Genomic DNA, 19,454 nt, shown 5'->3' on the forward strand with positions numbered 1-19,454 from the left:
AGGGTAAGACAAGAGACAGCGGTTACAAATTGGGGGGAGAGGCTAGATCTAGATCAAATATTAAGAACAACAAGTCTGCGTGCGCGCAGGCAAGAGACAACAGGGAAACACTAAATCAGAGGCAGGCAGACTTGAGGCTTGCAGGATCTGCTTTAATTTTATTTATTTTTTACCAGCCCTACCAATAGACAGGGTAAAGCCACTGCCTCAGGCAGTGTGTGCTAAGGATAGGGACCAGCAGCCAGGAGTGTGTTACATGGCCCCTAAGCTAGCCTGCTCCTCTTTGTGGAGGATGGTTCTTACATGATTAGTGTGGAAGTAAGAGTTATCCCTGTCAAGATTCTGTGCACAGGAGGGAGGGGACATCATATTCTCCTTCGCCCTAGGCTACAAAATGCCTTGAGCTGGACCTCAGAAGAACCTCCCATGTGAACTGACCTGAACCCTGCAGTCATCTAAGGTCCTTCTTTGTGGGCCTCCTCCATAGGGTGGCAAAATGCTTGGTAAAGCCACATCCCACTACTGGACTTAAATAAGATGGGTTTGCTATATGTCTGGAATTTCCTGGATATGTCCAGGATATAACCAGTGAAAATAGTGTCTGGGATTTTGAGGTTGATTGCTTTTAATAATAATAATAATAATAATAATAATAATAATAATAATAATAATAATAATATCTCAACAACTTTTGAATTTTACTTCTGGAAACATGGCAACCCTAAAATAGGACAGAGCACTGTCCATTTCCCAGTCTGGATAGTGCCATCACCACATAAGGTAAAGGTAAAGGACCCCTGACAGTTAAATCCAGTTGCAAATGACTCCGGGGTTGCGGTGCTCATCTCGCTTTACTAGCCGAAGGAGCTGATGTTTGTCCACAGACAGTTTTTCCGGGTCATGTGATCTTGGTCAGCAACTGTGGTTAGATTACTGCAACACATTATGCATAGGGCTGCCTGTATGCAGGGTATACAAATTTAATAAATAATCATAATAACTCTGCCAAGTCTCTGTAATTTTAGTTGTTTTGTTGCTGTTTTTATTTTATGTATGCATTTTTTTAAAAAAAGCAAATGAGATGAAATATACTCGGAGTTGAGTGTTGATTTCATGCTCTTTATTTCAGCTCATGGTAAACAGTGAGTGAGTGCTTTCCCCCAAAACCTCTGGCTATTTATATACATTACTTTCACAATGGGTCCCATGTGATTGGCTGATTCAACTCCCCTCCTGGAGCCTGGTTGGACTGTTTCTGCAGGCCAATCAGGTTGCTGAGTCACTTCCTCCTGGAGCCTGATTGGGCTAATCCTGCAGGCCAATCAGGTTGCTGAGTCACTTCCTCCTGGAGCTGGATTGGGCTGCTCCTGCAGACCAATCAGGTTGCTGCCTTCTAGGTTCCTACCTGCCTATTGTTCTAGGATCCAAGCTCAGTACATAACACGAGATATGAACAATTGACCTCTCATAGCAAACATCATGAAATACACATACAGAAAATGAAAACAACAAGAACCCTGTTTCTCTCACCTGATCAGGGGCTGGTGCAGAGCCACCAGAGAGGCGTGCAGTGTAACAGAGATGGCCGAAAGGTGGAAGTAGTCAAACATGACGGGCACATGATGATGCAGCCCTCGCCCCGGGTGGAAGTGGAGCCCCAAAGTGCGGCTGCTGATCATGGGGATTGACGTGACATCTCTCAACCTGGAAGGAGAAGCAACGGCCGTCGTTGTTAATAACTATTTCATTTATGGACAGCTTTGTATGAAGGATCTCAAATTGCCTTCTCAAAGGGATAAAAAAGTATATAAAACACTGTTGCATATTGTCAGGAGTAGCCCAGCTACTCACGAGGAGAGGGAGAGAGGAAGCCCTGCTCAGGAGCAGGGCAGGGAGAGCCGCTCTTCAAGGCAAGAAAGCTCATGAAGTTATAGGGAACCCGAGCCCCTTTTGCAAAGGGACACCTCCTCCTCCTCCTCCAGCCTATCCCAGGAATTGTCTCCAAAGGAGGGAGTGGAGCAAGGGCTCCGTGACATTGCTGAAAGACCCAGCACCACCAGCCAGACAACATCAGACAGAAGCTCACAGCTTCCAACACAGGCACCACGCAGGAGGGCTAGAGGACCCAGGAGACATCGTTTCAGGGTGCCGAAAATCTGGTGTTGGGCGGGAAGACGAAGGAATGTACTTCCAGATTCTGATAGTGATTGAACGGTCATGTTTTTGACTATCTCCACTTGTAAATAGCTATGTTTAATAAATAGCTTCAGTTTTCAAAAGAGGCTCTGTTGTTACTCATGAGCAGCACTGGGGAAGATCCTGACACATATCTATCTATCTGTCTGTCTATCTACAAAATGTTAAAACAATTGCATATAAAACACCATTCAAACAAATACATATAGGGGGAAAAACAGTTAAAACAATTGCATTTGTTTGTTTGTTTGTTTAATAACCTGCTTCCTCCCAATGGAGCCCCGGGCAGTAAATGCACAAGCAATAAAACAAAACTCATTTTTTTTAAAAAAAATATGCAATACAAATCAACAGAGATGACAGCTTCCTGACATGCACTGGAGAGAGTGGTTGTTCCAAACCATAGGTGCCACCACGATAAAAGCCCTGTTCTCACACTGGGTGGAATGGACTTTCTGATGAGATGGTACCCGCAGGAGGCTCTCTCCTACGGAGCACAGTGATTGGTTGGGCCTATAAGGTCTTCAAGGTATCTCGATGCCAAACTGTACAGGGCTTCATATTACCACCTTCGACTTAGCCTGGTAGCTAATTGAGAAGAGCCTTCTCCTGGCTCAATCTGCCGCATTGTTGCAGCCCCAGAGACAATGGCGTGAGTGGAATTTTTTATCACTTGGCAGCAATTCTCTTGGCAACGAGGAGCATTTACAAGGCTGGTGCTTAGCTCTTAATTGTACTTGTAGCAGCAGTGTCAATATTATGACATTGCTGGGAAAAACCCAAAGTGACTTGCATTGCACCATTCACAGATCCTTTAAATAAAAGAAGAAGAAGAAGAAGTCAGCTATTGCACTTAAACCTGCTTTTGTCATTTTGGGAGAAGCTACTGACACAAGTCATTAAGACTTACGAGAAGCCTATGTAAGACGTGAAGGAAGAGCTAGGACAAAAAAGGACAATCCGTTTTATTCCCATGTCCGTGCTGTTAAAGAGAATGTGTGGCTAAACATCTGAGTGCCCAGTGGGAAAATATATATATATATTCCCTAGTCACCCATTCATTTGGTACTAGTGATGTCACAGAAGCTCATATTTCCTCATCTTAAAAAAATAATAAAACAATAAAGAAGGTAAGGAGAGTCTTACTGGATCAGACCAATGGCCCATTTCATTTATGATCCTGTTCTCACTTTTGGAATCTTCCCTCTTATTCCTACCTGAAGAGTCTAATAGAAATGTTAAATTGGGGGTGTGAAGTTCAAAGTTCAAAACGTGACTTTTGAAAAGTCTGCTGAAGCTTCTAAAGAGGGATTTTATGGAACATCAGGTACAGATATTTCACTCATGGACTTTTTAAAAAATCTCTGCGGTCCATTGACAAATGTTCGACTTGTGGCACCGTGGAAACCTTTGACACCAGTCGGTGTTGGGTAGCCCAGATTTGCACCCATAAGGGATTTAACATGAGATGAGTTTGCTGGATCCAACCAAGGCCCATCTAGTCTAGCATCCTGTGTTCATAGTGGCAAAAAAAAATGCCTGTAAGAAGCCTGCAAGCTTAACATGAGTGGAACAACTCTCTGTCCACCTGTGATTACAGCAACTGGTATTCGGAGACAGAATGCCTCTGACAGTGGCAGCAGAACATAATGTTAGAAGCAAAGATTATTACCATCATAGCATGCATGGTGCAGGGAGCTTCGGTAAATTCTATTTCCCCAAGATAGCCCAGTAAGATAATAGTTGATACATTCTGTAATCCTTGGGAAAACTACATGTACCAGACATGATTGCTTGAATCAAACCATCATCATCATCATTACGAGTTAGTTTCTTTGTCTTAACCCAGAGCAACACAAAGTGACTTAAAAAGATAAATAAATAAACAACAACTCTGCCTTCTAAGGCAGCTTCAAGCAATATTATCTCTTTAGTGTATTTATGAGATTCCTCATAAAATAAATTCTCTAGGCATCGGGCAGAAACCAAAATAAAAATATGGAAATAAAGCTACAAAAGGTGTTACAAAAAGTCAGCACATAAAACCTCAAATAGGAAACCAGCACAATAAAATACTATATAAGAGCAATGTGTAAACGGAATACATTTTAAACCAGAAAACACAATAATTAAGAAATAACAGTAAAAACCATCAATAATTGGGGAGCCCAGGAATAGGAGTGGGGTAGAATACCACCCACTTTCACCCATAGTTTCCAGTGGGGAGGGGGAAGAAATCTACCTTCAATTTAGGGAAGTGGAAATGTTTTTGCCCGTGTGATTCCATGTCCTAAAATCTATCTGGACCATGGATGGACATAGCAGCACTAAAGGACGCATACCCTCTGTAGGGAAGATTCACTTTTGGAAGTCTAGGGATGCAACCCTACTTACTAGGGATGAATTCTAGGGAACTTCTCAGTGAAGAGGCTTAGGCTCGCTCTGTAAAAGAGGAAGGTTTAGATGAACGGTGCGGGAAATAGCTATTGAGATCTGGAGCTGCCAAAGTTTTGGAGCTGAAGGTACAATTGCAAGCCATAGAAGCTGCCACAAGCATCTCAGAAATTCCACAACACTCTCACTTACTCTATTTGCTTCTTCCAAGCCTGATTTCAGAGGACATGTAGGTGCCAAGGAAGACCTTGGGTGACACGTTGGTGACCCCAATACTAGATGGCACTGGCAATTGACTTAGCAGTCTATTTATTTGCTGTTTTCACGTGATTTTTTTAAAAAAATGAATTAAATCATGAAAACTCACTTTTAAATAATATTCTGAATATCTTTTATCACAAAATGTCAATGTCTAAACGTAGTTTATCTCAAAACATTTTTTTAAAAAAACCATATCTTCGTGTTATGTATTCAGTGGTTTGTGTCTGGACTAAGGATTCTGAGTTCCTGTGTTCGGATTCGATATATGATATCCAATCACAGAACATTTCAGGATTTGGGCCTCTGCCATTGGCCCTTAAACTCTGAGTCATGATTTGCAGGTTGGAAGTTTAGATAGCCAATCACGTTGGCTATGTATATATGCAGTTGTTTTGCCCCTGTTGTCCAGTTCTGTTAGTTCAATAAAGGTTCTTGCTATTATCACTGTGTCTTGCCTCATGGGAACCCACTAGTGTCTTGTCTCATGGGAACCCACTAGTGATGAAAGTGGGATGCTAGGCTAGGGATGTAGCCTCCACAAGCTGAAATCACTGCTGGGGAACTGTTGCCTCAGCTGAGCTGAAATCATTGACTGCAGCTACAAGGCAGATCACACAGAGCGGATGTCATGGTCACCATATGCATGTTTTTTGTTTATTGGTTTGTTTTTAGCTAATAACAGAGCGGCAATGTTCATAGGAAATTCAAAGAACAGCTACATTTCTATGTGTGGGTTAGCCCTTATTTGGGCCAGTTTGCATCAGAATCCACAATGATCAATTTGGCTTAGGAAAGCAAAAAGTGCTCACTGTTGCTCACTGTCCGTAAAATGCAAGTCCAGCTTGAGTTGAAAGTCTGCTTCTCTTAGTGCCTCTTCCACCTGTAGAGGTTATTGAAAAAGTGAAGTGTCATTACAAGCAAGGCCTCACAACACATAGGAAATTGTCTGTGTGTGTGTTCTGAGAAACAATGTGCTGAAATGCAGTGTGAGTGTTAGAGCTCCATCAAGGGGCCCTGCTAAACCAGCATGAATTTACCCCAGTCACATAAGATTCTCAGCTCCCATCAGCAAGTATCTATCAGCATTCCTGATAAAGTGGCACTCAGGAAACACAAGTACAGTCAAACCTTGGTTGTCAAACATAATCCGTTTCGGAAGCCCGTTTGACTTCCGAAATGTTCAATAACCAAGGCACAGCTTCTGATTGGCTGCAGGAGCTTCCTGCACTCAACCGGAAGTCACGTCGGACGTTTGACTTCTGAAAAACGTTCAAAAATCAGAACTTTTACTTCCGGGTTTTCGGCATTCGGGAGCCGAAACATTCCAAAATGGAAGCGTTTGGGAACCGAAGTTTGACTGTACCAGAGAGCCAACTGACTGACAACTTGAAAAATGGCATAGAGAGACAAAGGTCCCATAGAGTCACAGAAAAGTTGTCAAGAGACCCAGCAGTGGCATAGTGTGTGTGTGTGTGTGTGTGTGTGTGTGTGAGTGAGTGTGTGGTGGGGGTGCAGCTGCTATTTTCATACTTCCAGTTGCTTCGAATTCTACAATATTAATACCTGCAATATACCTTACCAGTGGAACCAGATTCACTCTTTGTGTGTATATGCGAGTGTGTAAAAGAGGGAGAAACAAGAGTCCAAACTGAGAGAAACCAACTCACCTTTTCACCATCCACAAGAAGGTGGGCCCTGAAGTTCATGGATTCATTGATGACAATCTCCTCATTCCTGTACAAAATCTGAAACACTCTGCTGTAGACGGTGTTCTCATGGACACAGGCTGCACAAAGAATTGAATCGCCTGCAAAACAAAAATCCGAAAACAGAATAACTATGAGATAGATTTCCACCCTGGGCATCCAGAATTCATCAGGCCCCGCACTTCTATGCATTTGGAATGCATCAAACACTTTGGGTGAGCAATCCGAACTAGGGGAGCCAGTGTAATTTACACCACCTTTAGATAAACTGGCGTAAAGTTATGCCAGATCCGAAACCTCTTTGGGAGCAAGATGGCGGAATGAAAACAAGACTTTAAAATGGATTTTGACTTAGGACCTGCCCCCCCCCCCCGCCGCCGCCTTTCCCCCCTGGTGTGAGTTCCACCAACTTTTTTATATAGTGTGTTCTCCATCATGGAGAGCAAGTGTTGCGGTGGGGGCCTGCAAAACTAACCCTTAGTTGCTGGGCGGGTTAGTTTGGATGGCCACTGTATGATTGGACCCTGGGTGTTGTTGGGGAGATTTATATGTTGCCATTTTGTGATGGACAGTCCAGCTCTTATAAAAGGTTAGCTCGCAGAGTGTTCCGCCTCTTTGACTGCATGCATCGGATCACCCGCCCTCCCTCCCTCCCTATAATTTAGGCTTCTGCTATGCCTGTCATGGGTTCGTCTGCTTTTGTGGCAGGGGCCTGGTAGGAATTTTTCCATTTGGCTGATCGGCTGGTGCCATCTGGTTTTCGCCTTCTGCGTAGCAAATAGTGACAACTTGTAAGGTTGGCGGTTAGGCATTGGTTCTTATTTTGCTGGTTGGTGGAGGGGACTGCTGACATATTCATTTGCCCCTCCAAGTTCATCATGGTGTGGGGATTTCCGTTAAAGGAACCCAGGGGCTCGATATGCTTTTGTCTGTATCCCCCAGTCGGGGGCCAGGGCCACACAAGAGCCCCTGGGAGCCTGTGGGAAGAGGGGAGAGATTATTCCCGCTCACTTTCTCGACCTGGGAGGCTTTCCCCTTACTGACAAATGCCAGTTCTGACCTTAGGGATAGATAGTCTGAACCAATGCCTAAGCAACCACTCATGTCTCTTGTAAGTCAATAAAGTTGTGGCCAAAATTATGCCAAAAACCAAAACCAAAATTATGTCTGCGGTGTGAATTTATTTGAGGGGTGGTTTGGGGACCTCGACACGCAAATATAAGTACAGGAAAAAGTATATGGGGGGGCATCAGGACCTCCATTTCCCCCCATCTAAACACCAAAGTGGAACATCCCAGTGACAGACACATCACACATAGAATCATAGAGTTGGAAGAGACCACAAGGGCCATCCAGTCCAACCCCCTGCCAAGCTTCCTCTAATCTACCTTTGGCTTCCAGTTTGTGGTGGGTCTGGAAAACCAAACCATGTTTTCCTTCGAGAACACTGAGTCCCTGCCTCGTTCAGCCCCAGCACTTCAGCCAAGCATCATAATGGAAGCGTAGACAGTAAAAAAAGAGAAGAAAGAAAACCCATTTATTTGCTCTACCGCAGTGACGACAATAAAAAGCATGAAGCAGATAAGCTCTTCGAAAGACAGGCAACGCAGCCTGATTTATTTTCATTTAAAACTCATCATTCTAGAGTCATTGGTAAAACTGCATTACTGGCCAAATCTATTCTCCTCTTAATCTAACGGGACAAAGAAAGAAAGAAAAGCAATTTGATTGTATTATTAGATTTTATTTTTATTTATTTATTTTTAAAAAAGTGTGCATGTGTTTGTGCATATTTGATACACTAACTCCCTTCAGAGATGCAGAACCTAATGTAATTTTCTCTTCCAAATATACCTTTGCTGGGATCCCCAGTGGTGCATTATTGGTAGCATATTAGAGACATTATTTATACAGTACAAGGCAAGCCAATAGAATGCATGTCCTCTAAGACTTTCCAGAGAAAGTTTTGGAACTACGAAAGCCATCCCAGCTTCTGATTTGATCCCAGAATGTCCCTATTCCCCCCACCAGAACCCCCACCAAACTCACGGAAGAGACTGAGCTTGTCCTAAGCAGCGGTGATGGCTGCAGTGGTAGCTGTGAGCCCAACATCCCGTTGCATCCTGTTGCCTCCTCCATGGCTGCCACGACCTGCCTCCTCCCTTGGGCAGCTCGTGGTGGCTGCTGGAGAGCGGGCAAATAAGAGGAGAGGCTGCCACCCCCCAAGACCCCAGCCTCGCATGACACCCTGTCCCTGAGGGGCGGGAAGAGGGCAGGGCGCGTATTTTCCTTTTTGTAGGTCTACCAAAGAATAAAAGAAAAGAAAATCGGGATGAATGGATAGTGGAGGGTGGGTGTGCTGTGTCCCATTAGTGTAGTTGTGGCGGCACTTGTCCTTCTTCCAATAGGAAATGCTCTGCAGGGTGGGGGACAAAAATGAGGGGTCAAGGAGGGTCACTTGCGGGCGAGTGAGAAATTTACCTATTTTCACTGAGGAACGATGGAGGGTATGTATAATGCCGAGTCCCAGGCAGAGCTGCAAACCCTTTGGTGGTCCCTGTTGATATCAGGGGCTCTCCTGATTTACTGTTTCTGGTAAATCCTTATCCCTTGTCTTTGGGGAGTGTGTGTGTGTGTGTGTGTGTGTGTGTTGCTAGTGTGATTTGCAAGAGTTCACACACACACACACACACAAACACAGAGGTTTTAAGCTAATACAGTGGTACCTTGGTTCTCAAACTTAATTCGTTCCAAAAGTCCATCACAAAACCAAAGCGTTCCAAAACCAAGGTGCACTTTCCCATAGAAAGTAATGCAAAACGGATTAATCCGTTCCAGACTTTTAAAAAACAGCAACTTAACATGAATTTTACTATCTAATGAGACCTTTGGTCCATATAAGGAAAGCAATAATCAATGTACTGTACTATAAAATTAATAAGACAGTATTGTAGAGAATAAAAATTAAAAAAAAATATTTTTTCTTACCTGCACTGATGATAGTCCTTGTTTGGGTGGGGGGATTTTATTCATTTCCGCAGTCACACAGTCAATCAATCAATCAATCAATCAATCAGTTCCACACAGTCATAAAAACAAATTAATCGAAAAAGCCTCAAAAACATAAACACAAAATAAATAGCAAAAACAAAAGCGTCAAACTTAATCAGTTCCAGAAGTCCATTTGACTTCTGAAATGTTCAAAAACCAAGGCACAGCTTCTGATTGGTGCTGGTGCCCCGGAAACAATAGCCAACAGCTGCATCAGATGTTCGGCTTCCGAAAAACATTAAAAAACTGGAATATTTACTTCCGGGTTTTCGGAGTCTGAGAACCAAAGCATTTGAGAACCAAGGTGTTTGAGAACCAAGGTACCACTGTAAATCTTCAAGGGGGGCACTGTACTTTGACCTTCGTGTTTATGCATCAGGTGTAGGTGACCCCTTCTGCAGTTGTTGGACTACAGATCCCACCTTCTCTAGCCATTGGCCATGCTAACCTGAGGTTGATGGGATGCAGCAACATCAGGACAGTCACAGCTTCCACAACCCAAGACCAACATGTGGCTTTCTTGGACAGCTGCTGAAGAGGAAAGAAAGCCTCTCTCATGCTGATGCCCGCCCACCCTTAAATCTCTGGAGGGCAACCACCACTTTCTTTTTCCTACAGTGCCCCAGACTTTGGTATCTTCCCACCTCTGCCTGGAGATGTTGAAGACTGAAGCTGTGACATTTGAAGCACGGCCCTTCTCTCAAAACCACAGTTTGAGAAGGATACTGACAAGCTGGAACGTGTCTAGAAGAGGGCAACCAAAATGGTCAAAGGCCTGGAAACGATGCCTTATGAGGAACAGCTTAGGGAGCTGGGTATGTTTAGCCTGGAGAAGAGACGGTTAAGGGGTGATATGATAGCCATGTTCAAATATATAAAAGGAGGGAGAAAGGTTGTTTTCTGCTGCTCCAGAGAAGCAGACACGGGGCAATGGATTCAAACTACAAGAAAGAAGATTCCACCTAAACATTAGGAAGAACTTCCTGACAGTAAGAGCTGTTCGACAGTGGAATTTGCTGCCAAGGAGTGTGGTGGAGTCTCCTTCTTTGGAGGTCTTTAAGCGGAGGCTTGACAGCCATCTGTCAGGAATGCTTTGATGGTGTTTCCTGCTTGGCAGGGGGTTGGACTGGATAGCCCTTGTGGTCTCTTCCAACTCTATGATTCTATGGTTGCTGAGAGGCTTACTCTCACGAGTTTTGCTCCTCTTAAGAGACAACGGGGAGAAAAAAGCCAGCCCCAGAGCATGTTAACCGGCCAAAGGACCTTAAGGATGAGGCAACCACTCAGGTTCATGGCCTACTGTGAGAACTTAGGCACAGACTTTCTCACATCCTGAGCCAGCCATGCATACACCTGAACTAGAGCACTCATTTCTAACCATTCATGTGCCAAAATATTGTAGGACTAGGATGTGCTGGTTTCACCACCACTCCATTTCCATATCTTTGGTACTATTTTGCAGCGCAAATAACAAGAGAGCAACACGTTTATAGTTGGTGGACACGTTTATGTCATATTGTACTCAGAAGACAGCCACCAACTTGGATGGCTTTGGAATAAGGTTAATTAAATGTATGGCAGACAAGGCCATCAATCAAAACAAAACAAAAAAGCACCTTAGAGACCAACTAAGTTTGTTCTTGGTATGAGCTTTCGTGTGCATGCACACTTCTTCAGATGCACTGAAACAGAAGTCACCAGGCCCTTATATATAGTGAGAGAGTGGGGAGGGGTATTACTCAGAAGGGTGGTGGGAATGGGTGATTGGCTGATAAGTGTGGAAAACCTGTTGACGACTGTTGTTGTTGTTGTTGTTCAGTCGTTCAGTCGTGTCCGACTCTTCGTGACCCCATGGACCAGAGCACGCCAGGCACCCCTATCCTCCACTGCCTCCCGCAGTTTGGCCAAACTCATGTTAGTAGCTTCGAGAACACTGACGACTGTTAACAACTGCAATTAGTCCTAAAGGAAAAACCAAGGGGTGAGATGGCTAAAGATAGCTTTGTCATGTATAATGAGATAAGAATCCAATGTCTTTGTTCAGACCAGGTTTCTCCATGGTTTTAAGTTTGGTAATTAGTTGCAATTCAGCCACTTCTCTTTCCAGTCTATTTCTGAAATTCATCTGTATTAAGACAGCTACTTTGAGATGTTGTATAGAATGTCCTGGGAGATTGAAGTGTTCTCCTACTGGCTTCTCTGTCTTGTGATTCCTGATATCAGATTTATGTCCATTTATCCTTTGGCATAGGGTTTGGCTACTAGCCATGAAGTCTATGTTCCTCCTCTGCTGTCTCTGAATACCAGCTGCTAGAAAGTACAGGAGGGGAGAAGCCTGTTGCAATCAAGTGTTGTCTGTCTACAGCTTCCTATGGACATTGGTTGGTCACTGTGAGAAGATGCTGAGCTAGATGGGCCTTTGACCTGATCCAACAGAACTCTTACGAAGGCGTATGTTCTGATGGACTAAAGTGTGTCATCAGCCCCCACTGCACTTGATGCTCCAGAGAAGCGGACATGGGGCAATGGATTCAAACTACAAGAAATAAGATTCCACATAAACATTAGGAAGAACTTCCTGACAGTGAGAGCTGTTGTTGTTGTTCAGTTGTTCAGTCGTGTCCGACTCTTCGTGACCCCATGGACCAGAGCACGCCAGGCACGCCTATCCTTCACTGCTTCTCGCAGTTTGGCCAAACTCATGTTAGTAGCTTCGAGAACACTGTCCAACCATCTCATCCTCTGTCGTCCCCTTCTCCTTGTGCCCTCTATCTTTCCCAACAACAGGGTCGTTTCCAGGGAGTCTTCTCTTCTCATGAGGTGGCCAAAGTACTGGAGCCTCAACTTCAGGATCTGTCCTTCTAGTGAGCATTCAGGGCTGATTTCTTTGAGAATGGATAGGTTTGATCTTCTTGCAGTCCGTGGGACTCTCAAGAGTCTCCTCCAGCACCATAATTCAAAAGCATCAATTCTTCGGCGGTCAGCCTTCTTGATGGTCCAGCTCTCACTTCCGTACATTACTACTGGGAAGACCATAGCTTTAACTATACGGACCTTTATCGGCAAGGTGAGAGCTGTAAGGCAGTGGAATTTGCTACCAAGGAGTGTGGTGGAGTCTCCTTCTTTGGAGGTCTTTAAGCAGAGGCTTGACAGCCATCTGTCAGGAATGCTTTGATGGTGTTTCCTGCTTGGCAGGGGGTTGGACTGGATGGCCCTTGTGGTCTCTTCCAACTCTATGATTCTATGATTCTAAGTGGACTTTAGCCCACAAAAAATGTCACCATAACTCTGTTGCTCTTTATACTGCCACAAACCCCTTTTTCTTAGTTAAAGCTTCTGGTAAACCTTTATGACAAAGGCTCTCTATGCTTCAAATCAGTGTAGGAGAGACTATTGCAAACCAGAACAGATCTAACAGATCTAGCGTACAGTTGTCAGATAGATGCTTCCAGCCATGTTTAATGGGAGGGATCCCTCCTATGGTGTATTTACTTCTTTGCCGGTCCCTTTCATGGAGGCTTTTAAAGCAATATACGTCATTGAAGCAAGCCGACCTTGACCCCGGCTTCCTCGGTGAGAATACTGGCATTGTGTGGGATGCTTTCTCTGCATGCTAATTCTGATAAACCTTCCAAAAACATGGGCTGCAAGATCAAAGTGATGCTTGTTGCCAATTAATTAATTGCAGAATTAATTCTCAAGCCTGGACTTCCACAGAGGTCAGACCGAATGCCTTGCAGAGCTCTCTGCATGTAAGTTAATTGCTGCATTAATTCTAGGCCTGCAACTTTGCACTGATAAATCAGCTTAATTAATTTAAAAACTTTTGATGGATTAAAACTCTACCCTGATAAATCTGGGCAGCATTCTTTGTTTAGTTAAAACAATTACAAATAATCTCCCCGCTCTGCATCATCATCATCATCATACCCCACCCTGTAATAAAAATAACAGACTACTGCTGTTTTAGAACAGACATCTCATCTTCTCCGTTGTACAGGAGGGACCATATTTTCTAAGTCAGCACAGCATTGTAATGGTCCTAGATTTGTTGTTGTTCAAGATTATATTTCTCTATTATTTATTTATTTATTTATTTATTTATTTATTTATTTATTTATGTTTGTTTGTTTGTTTGTTTGTTTGTTGTTTGTTTAAAATCCATTAGACATTTGATTTGATTGATACATTTAAAAGTTCAGATGCCTTTCATTCTTTTCATCAAATGGAAGACCTAGCAAACTCCTAAACATTACTTTCTATGTACCCCAAATCAAATTTATTTCACTGATCTTGCAAGTCAGTAGGTGTCTACTAGTTAATTTAGATAAACTTTGCTAAACCTGAGCTGATCAGATGTCAAAACTTCCATGCAAGTTTTGAGTCCCTTCCTCCTCCTCCTGCAACCTAAGTGGGGAAAGTGGATAAATACACCAACAAAGGCTTAAATGCTCACTTTGGTACACTCTTGTGTGTCTCAAGGTTTGAGCACAGCTTCCCTATGGAATGTTCCTTGATCTCATCAATGAGTAAATGCTGCCATGAGGTTTTTTTGGTGGGGAGGAAGGCTTCTAATTTCTGGATCCTTCTAATTTCTGGATCCAACAAGTATAAAAATCCAAGCAAGATTTCAAATTCCTGGAATAGCCAGGCTAGCTTCCTGGTGAGGTAACAGTCTAAGTATGGTTCATTAAGGTAACACCAAAACATGTCTGGGGCTAGGCTAGGCCCTTTAGGTCAATCGAAACCTGCTTTAGCTCTGCTCCTGGGCCTGCTCAGAACCCCATCCACTAGAACAGTGGTGGTGAACCTTTTAGAGAATGAGTGCCCAAACCGCAACCCAAAACCCACTTATTTATCGCAAAGTGCCAATATGGCAATTTACCGTTTTTATCCATGTTGTTGAGCATTTTTGGGGGAGGATTGCACAAAGTTGTTGAGCTTTTGGGGGGCAGATTGTGCAGGGACCTGGAGCTTCTTTAGGGGGAATACAGAAAATAACTAACTCAACTAAAAAGCAGTTAAACCCACTCGCGTCAGCACAGCCAACATGCATTTCCAGCTCACCAACAGCAACTTCCACCAATGCACGCTCTATCAAACGTTTCCTGCTCACAGTGGCATGGGGGAGGGAACGCAACTCCCCCCCAACGCTGCTGCGGGTGGAGCACAATCTAGGGAGCATTTCACGCCCGCACTGGCGTGGGGGGGGGACCGCCAAGACACTTTGAATGATGTGGCGATGGCGTGCATGGTAACACTGCACTAGACCCTTCCAGATTCCTCCTAAACCTTCACTGATGCCACATGGTTTCAGTTCAAGAAACAGGAATCCTATCAGCAGCCCTCTGACATCTCATCATAACCCATATTTCCAGAAACCAAGAGAGGGGTTCTCCCTCTTTACCCGCTCCACTTGCTTTTGCTGCACCCATAAGCAGCAGCAACGCCCCCATTCCCTCCCCAGCTTCAGATGGTCTGTCAATGAAGAAAGTGGCAAGCCATTTACCAATACAGTGGTACCCCGGGTTGCGTACGTAATTGGTTCCGGGTTACAGTTCGTAACCCGAAAAGTATACAACCCGAACAAGCGCGCAAAACCCCCAGAAGTAGTGGTTTGCGCATGCGCGAGCATGTCTGTGCATGCGCGAGCATGTCTGTGCATGCGCGAACTGCACAGAACGCTTCTGCGCATCTGTGCGTTGTGCGTGCTCCAGGTTGCGCTTCCAGGTTACCGGAGTTCATAACCTGAAAAGTACGTAATCCGAGGTATGACTGTAATGGGAAAACACATTAACGGAAGAAAATCAGCAAGCACACACACACACACACAAACACACACACTCCATTGCACACTTCTGCCCCCTGGCTGTTCCCTTTTTTCACAGCAGCGATCGTAATTCAAAAACATTGGGGCCTCCCTGAACCTCTACCCCCCCCCCCACGATTAAAAACAACCACAAGACAATGCCAGTCGTATGCAAGCAGATTGAGATACTAGACTCCGCAGAGCTTTCCCTTAATTAAAAACCTCCTTCCTGAGAACGCAGGAAGAAAGCAATGCTCAGATTGATAGACGTGGCTAGCATTGCAATGGGGCCCCTGCGAGTGTTGCCTTTACTTTCAGCAGGTGTGTGCTTTTCGGTTTCTAATCCTGCGGTACAAAATGTTACTTGAAGAGAGAGAGGGGGTGCTGGCAGTGGCTTTTGCACAAATGTGACTTGGGGGGGTGGTCAGAAATGATGCAGTTAGGTGTTACATTGGTTTTTAAAAAATGATTACACAAGTTCAACAGCTACTAGCTATGTTGACTATGCTCTGCCTCCACATTGAAGGGCAGTATTTTTTTTTAAAAAAAACAATGTTTATTAAAGATTTTCTTTGATTACAAAAGTACACACATTGTCTCTTTTTCAGGTCACAGAGTCTTTTCTATAGATCAGTTACATTTGATGTAAGATATTAGTATCGCCCAGTGTTGTTGCTCTAAAAATAAAATAAAATGTTTAGGGGTACTCTCATTTTCCTACTCATATTGAAATACTGCCCCTCAATGAGGCCAAACTTAGATTCACAAAATGTTCAGGGGCATGCGTGCCCCTGCGACCCCTCAGAAAAAGAAAAACAACAACACTGGTGTTGCCTACAGTATAAGGTTGTGGAAAGGAAGGAGGGGAAAAGGGGTGGGGTTGTAAAACTTGCATTATTTTGCTTTAGTGTATGTGTGGGGGTTTGGTGTCAGCGTCACTCGGACGGGTTCTCTACTGCTTTCAAATAGGAGTTGTTGGAAACCACAAAAGGGGAGAATGTTCCTGTGCTCAGGTCCCATTTGTGGGTTTCCCACAGGCATCTGGGTGGCAACTGTGATTACAAGCCCTTTTTGGAGGAGAAATCGGGTCCTCCCTCAAAGAGACCTGGCAACCAAACCCTGTGTTGTGGGTGGGATCATTTGGATAGCCACACAATACCCTATTGGTAGGTCCCTCGATGCTGGGAGCAATCTGACCAATGGGACACAAGTAAAAGGGCATCGAGGGACCTATTTAAGCCCATGCGCATGCGCCTGAGCTTCCTCTTTGGGCTAGTGCATCGGAACACCCACCCACCTCTCCCTATATTTAGGGTTTGCGCTTGATTCTTGCTATGCCGCCATGTGTCATCTGTCGTTGGGACAGGGGCATGGCAGGAATTTTCCCCACTTGGCTGATTGGCTGTTGCCATTCAGGTTTCGCGTGACAAATCGTCACAACTTGTACGGTTGCGGATAGGCTATGGTTCAGGTGATAGGGATGGGGGAACGCTCTCGCCATCCCTATGTGAAGGGTATTCTGTTAAAGGAATCCAGGGACTCAATGGTTTGGTCAACCCTGAGAGGGGTTGTGCCCGTGCCCGAGTCCAGGGGGATATCTGGGTGGTGGACTAGCCTGACCCCCCTTTCTGCTGTTCCAAGTGTTTACCCTAGGCTGACCTATGCTGGTGCCCTGGGTCAGCGCTACCCGCAACGGTGCAGGGAGCTAGTCAAACCAGAGCCTATGCAACCATTCACTTGCCGTAATCAATAAAGTTGCGGCCTAAATTCTGCCAAAAACCAAACCAAAAATTTGAGCCTTGACTGTATTTATTTCTAGGGGGTGATTAAAAGGTCTAAACACGCAACAAACAGGGGTTCTTCCCTAAGATCACTGATCATCTTCATCAACATCTTCATCACCATCATCATCATCTTACTCTGGGCGGCTTACTGCATATATAAAAACACAATAAAACACCAAACATTAAAAACTTTCCTATACAGGGCTGCCTTCAGATGTCTTCTAAAAGTTGTGTATTTCTTTATCTCCTGACATCTGAAGGGAAGGGGTTCCACAGGGAGGGCGCCACTACTGAGAAGGCCCTGTTATCTCCTGACAGCCTTTTTTGGGGGAGGGGGGATACCCAGAAGTTCTAACATTTGAATCTTAAGCTCAGCACTAAAGATAAAGGTAAAGGGACCCCTGACCATTAGCTCCAGTCATGGACAACTCTGAGGTTGTGGCGCTCATATTGTGTTACTGGCCGAGGGAGCCAGCGTACAGCTTCTGGGTCATGTGGCCAGCATGACTAAGCCGCTTCTGGTGAACCAGAGCAGCACACGGAAACGCCGTTTACCTTCCCACCGGAGCGGTACCTATTTATCTACTTGCACTTTGACGTGCTTTTGAACTGCTAGGTTGGCAGGAGCTGGGACTGAGCAACAGGAGCTCACCCCGTCGCCGGGGATTCAAACTGCCGACCTTCTGATCAGCAAGCCCTAGGCTCTGTGGTTCAACCCACAGCACCACCTGCATCCCCAAGCTCAGCATTACAGGATGGCAATTGAACTGTCGCTCCATCTTCTGCTTCCAGAGTAATGCGAGAAGGGTCAGATTTGCACATGCTGGAGGATACGCAAAAATAATGCTCAATGTTCAGCTCAACCCTGGCTAAAAGCCCTTACCTAGTCATGCTAGGACTCTACTACAGCCTGTTATGCATGCAAAGAAAGCGATCTGCTTCTGAGCTGCAAGCTTGAGCTCGCACTGCAATGTCACCAGTAACTGCCTGCAAGGTGGTGTGTGCGTTTGTGTGTGCTGAGGGAGACAGGAGGTCACAAGCAGATGGTGATGTTTACCTAGCTTCTGTACGTCTTTTGCATCTTTCGGGCCAATATGCTTTCCTTAAATGAAGCCCAATTAAAGGCAAGTGATGAAATGACAACTTTTCCACGTAAGCTCCTCTTTATTGCTGGAACAGGTAAGAACATATGCTACTGTAAGAACATATGCTACACACACACACACACAGAGAGAGAGAGAGAGAGAGAGAGAGAGAGAGAGAGAGAGAGAGAGAGAGAGATTGTTCTAATTACATTTCAGTGTAGCCCTGGTGGTGCCTCCCCATGGGATTGAGAATGTAAATGCAGCCAGTCTTTAACCTTCATGAAAATACTTACTCAGAAAGCTAGCTAGTAAAATCTGCCTATGTGCCATTTAACCCATGTAATGGAGAAAGACTTTCCACACTTGAAAATGTGGAGCTTTATCACTTTGCATCCTGCGGCAACCTTAAAAGCGTGACTACATGCTCACCCAATGGCAAGCGTTGACAACAAAGGTTTACGCTAAGGCTATTAATGCTCACACGCTATCAATGCGCATAAATATTTCGGATCATAACCTAGCGAAGTACATGATTCGCTATGCACATCCGAGCTAAAGCAGGGTTTGATATCTTGCAAAGAAGGAAAACAAACATGTGTGTGCATTCAGATAACTTGACAATATCACCCACTGCAGCAGTTGCAGAGCTTGGGGTCCTGTGTGACACTAAAATTTGGTGCCCCCCGCCACTTGCCTTCCATTCTACAACATAGTTTTGGGTTGCCATACAGAATTTAACTGGCGAAAATTGCGAAAATAGCGGCCGGGGCGGATTTCAGAAAATGTCCAGGATTTTTGTGGCTGATTGCTTTAATAACTTTGTTTTTCCTTAACTTCTAGAAATACAGCAACCATAACATAGTTGCGGCACTCCTGAGGCTCTGCAGCCAGAGCAATCAAATCGGCCGCTGTTGTTGTTCAGCCGCCTTAGTCGTGTTCGACTCTCTGTGACCCCATGAACCAGAGCATGCCTTAGAAACTCTCACTTTCTTCTCAAAGCTTTTCCTTTTTTATGTCCATGGAGTTTTCTTTCTTTCTTTTTTTTGCAATGATTTTTATTAAATTTTCACATAGACATATTATTCACACATCTGATTATCACATCTTATTTTTCATTGTTCCAGTTACAGGTAGGTAGCCGTGTTGGTCTGCCATAGTCAAAACAAAA

General features: G+C 44.5%; 1 protein-coding gene across 2 annotated transcripts in view; it reads right to left on the reverse strand.

Annotated features, from left to right (window-relative positions):
* The window catches only part of FAM135B (family with sequence similarity 135 member B), a 159,962-nt gene that overhangs the window by 57,429 nt on the left and 83,079 nt on the right, over positions 1-19,454 (reverse strand). For both annotated transcript variants that reach the window (XM_033155893.1, XM_033155894.1), the window contains exons 4-6: positions 6,519-6,658; positions 5,661-5,731; positions 1,531-1,704 (exon numbers count right to left, since the gene is read on the reverse strand). In XM_033155893.1, the coding sequence (XP_033011784.1) occupies positions 1,531-1,704; positions 5,661-5,731; positions 6,519-6,658 (385 nt within the window). The remainder of the gene's footprint in view (positions 1-1,530; positions 1,705-5,660; positions 5,732-6,518; positions 6,659-19,454) is intronic.

The sequence above is a fragment of the Lacerta agilis genome, chromosome 7 (assembly GCF_009819535.1).
Source record: "Lacerta agilis isolate rLacAgi1 chromosome 7, rLacAgi1.pri, whole genome shotgun sequence".
Taxonomy (NCBI): domain Eukaryota; kingdom Metazoa; phylum Chordata; class Lepidosauria; order Squamata; family Lacertidae; genus Lacerta; species Lacerta agilis.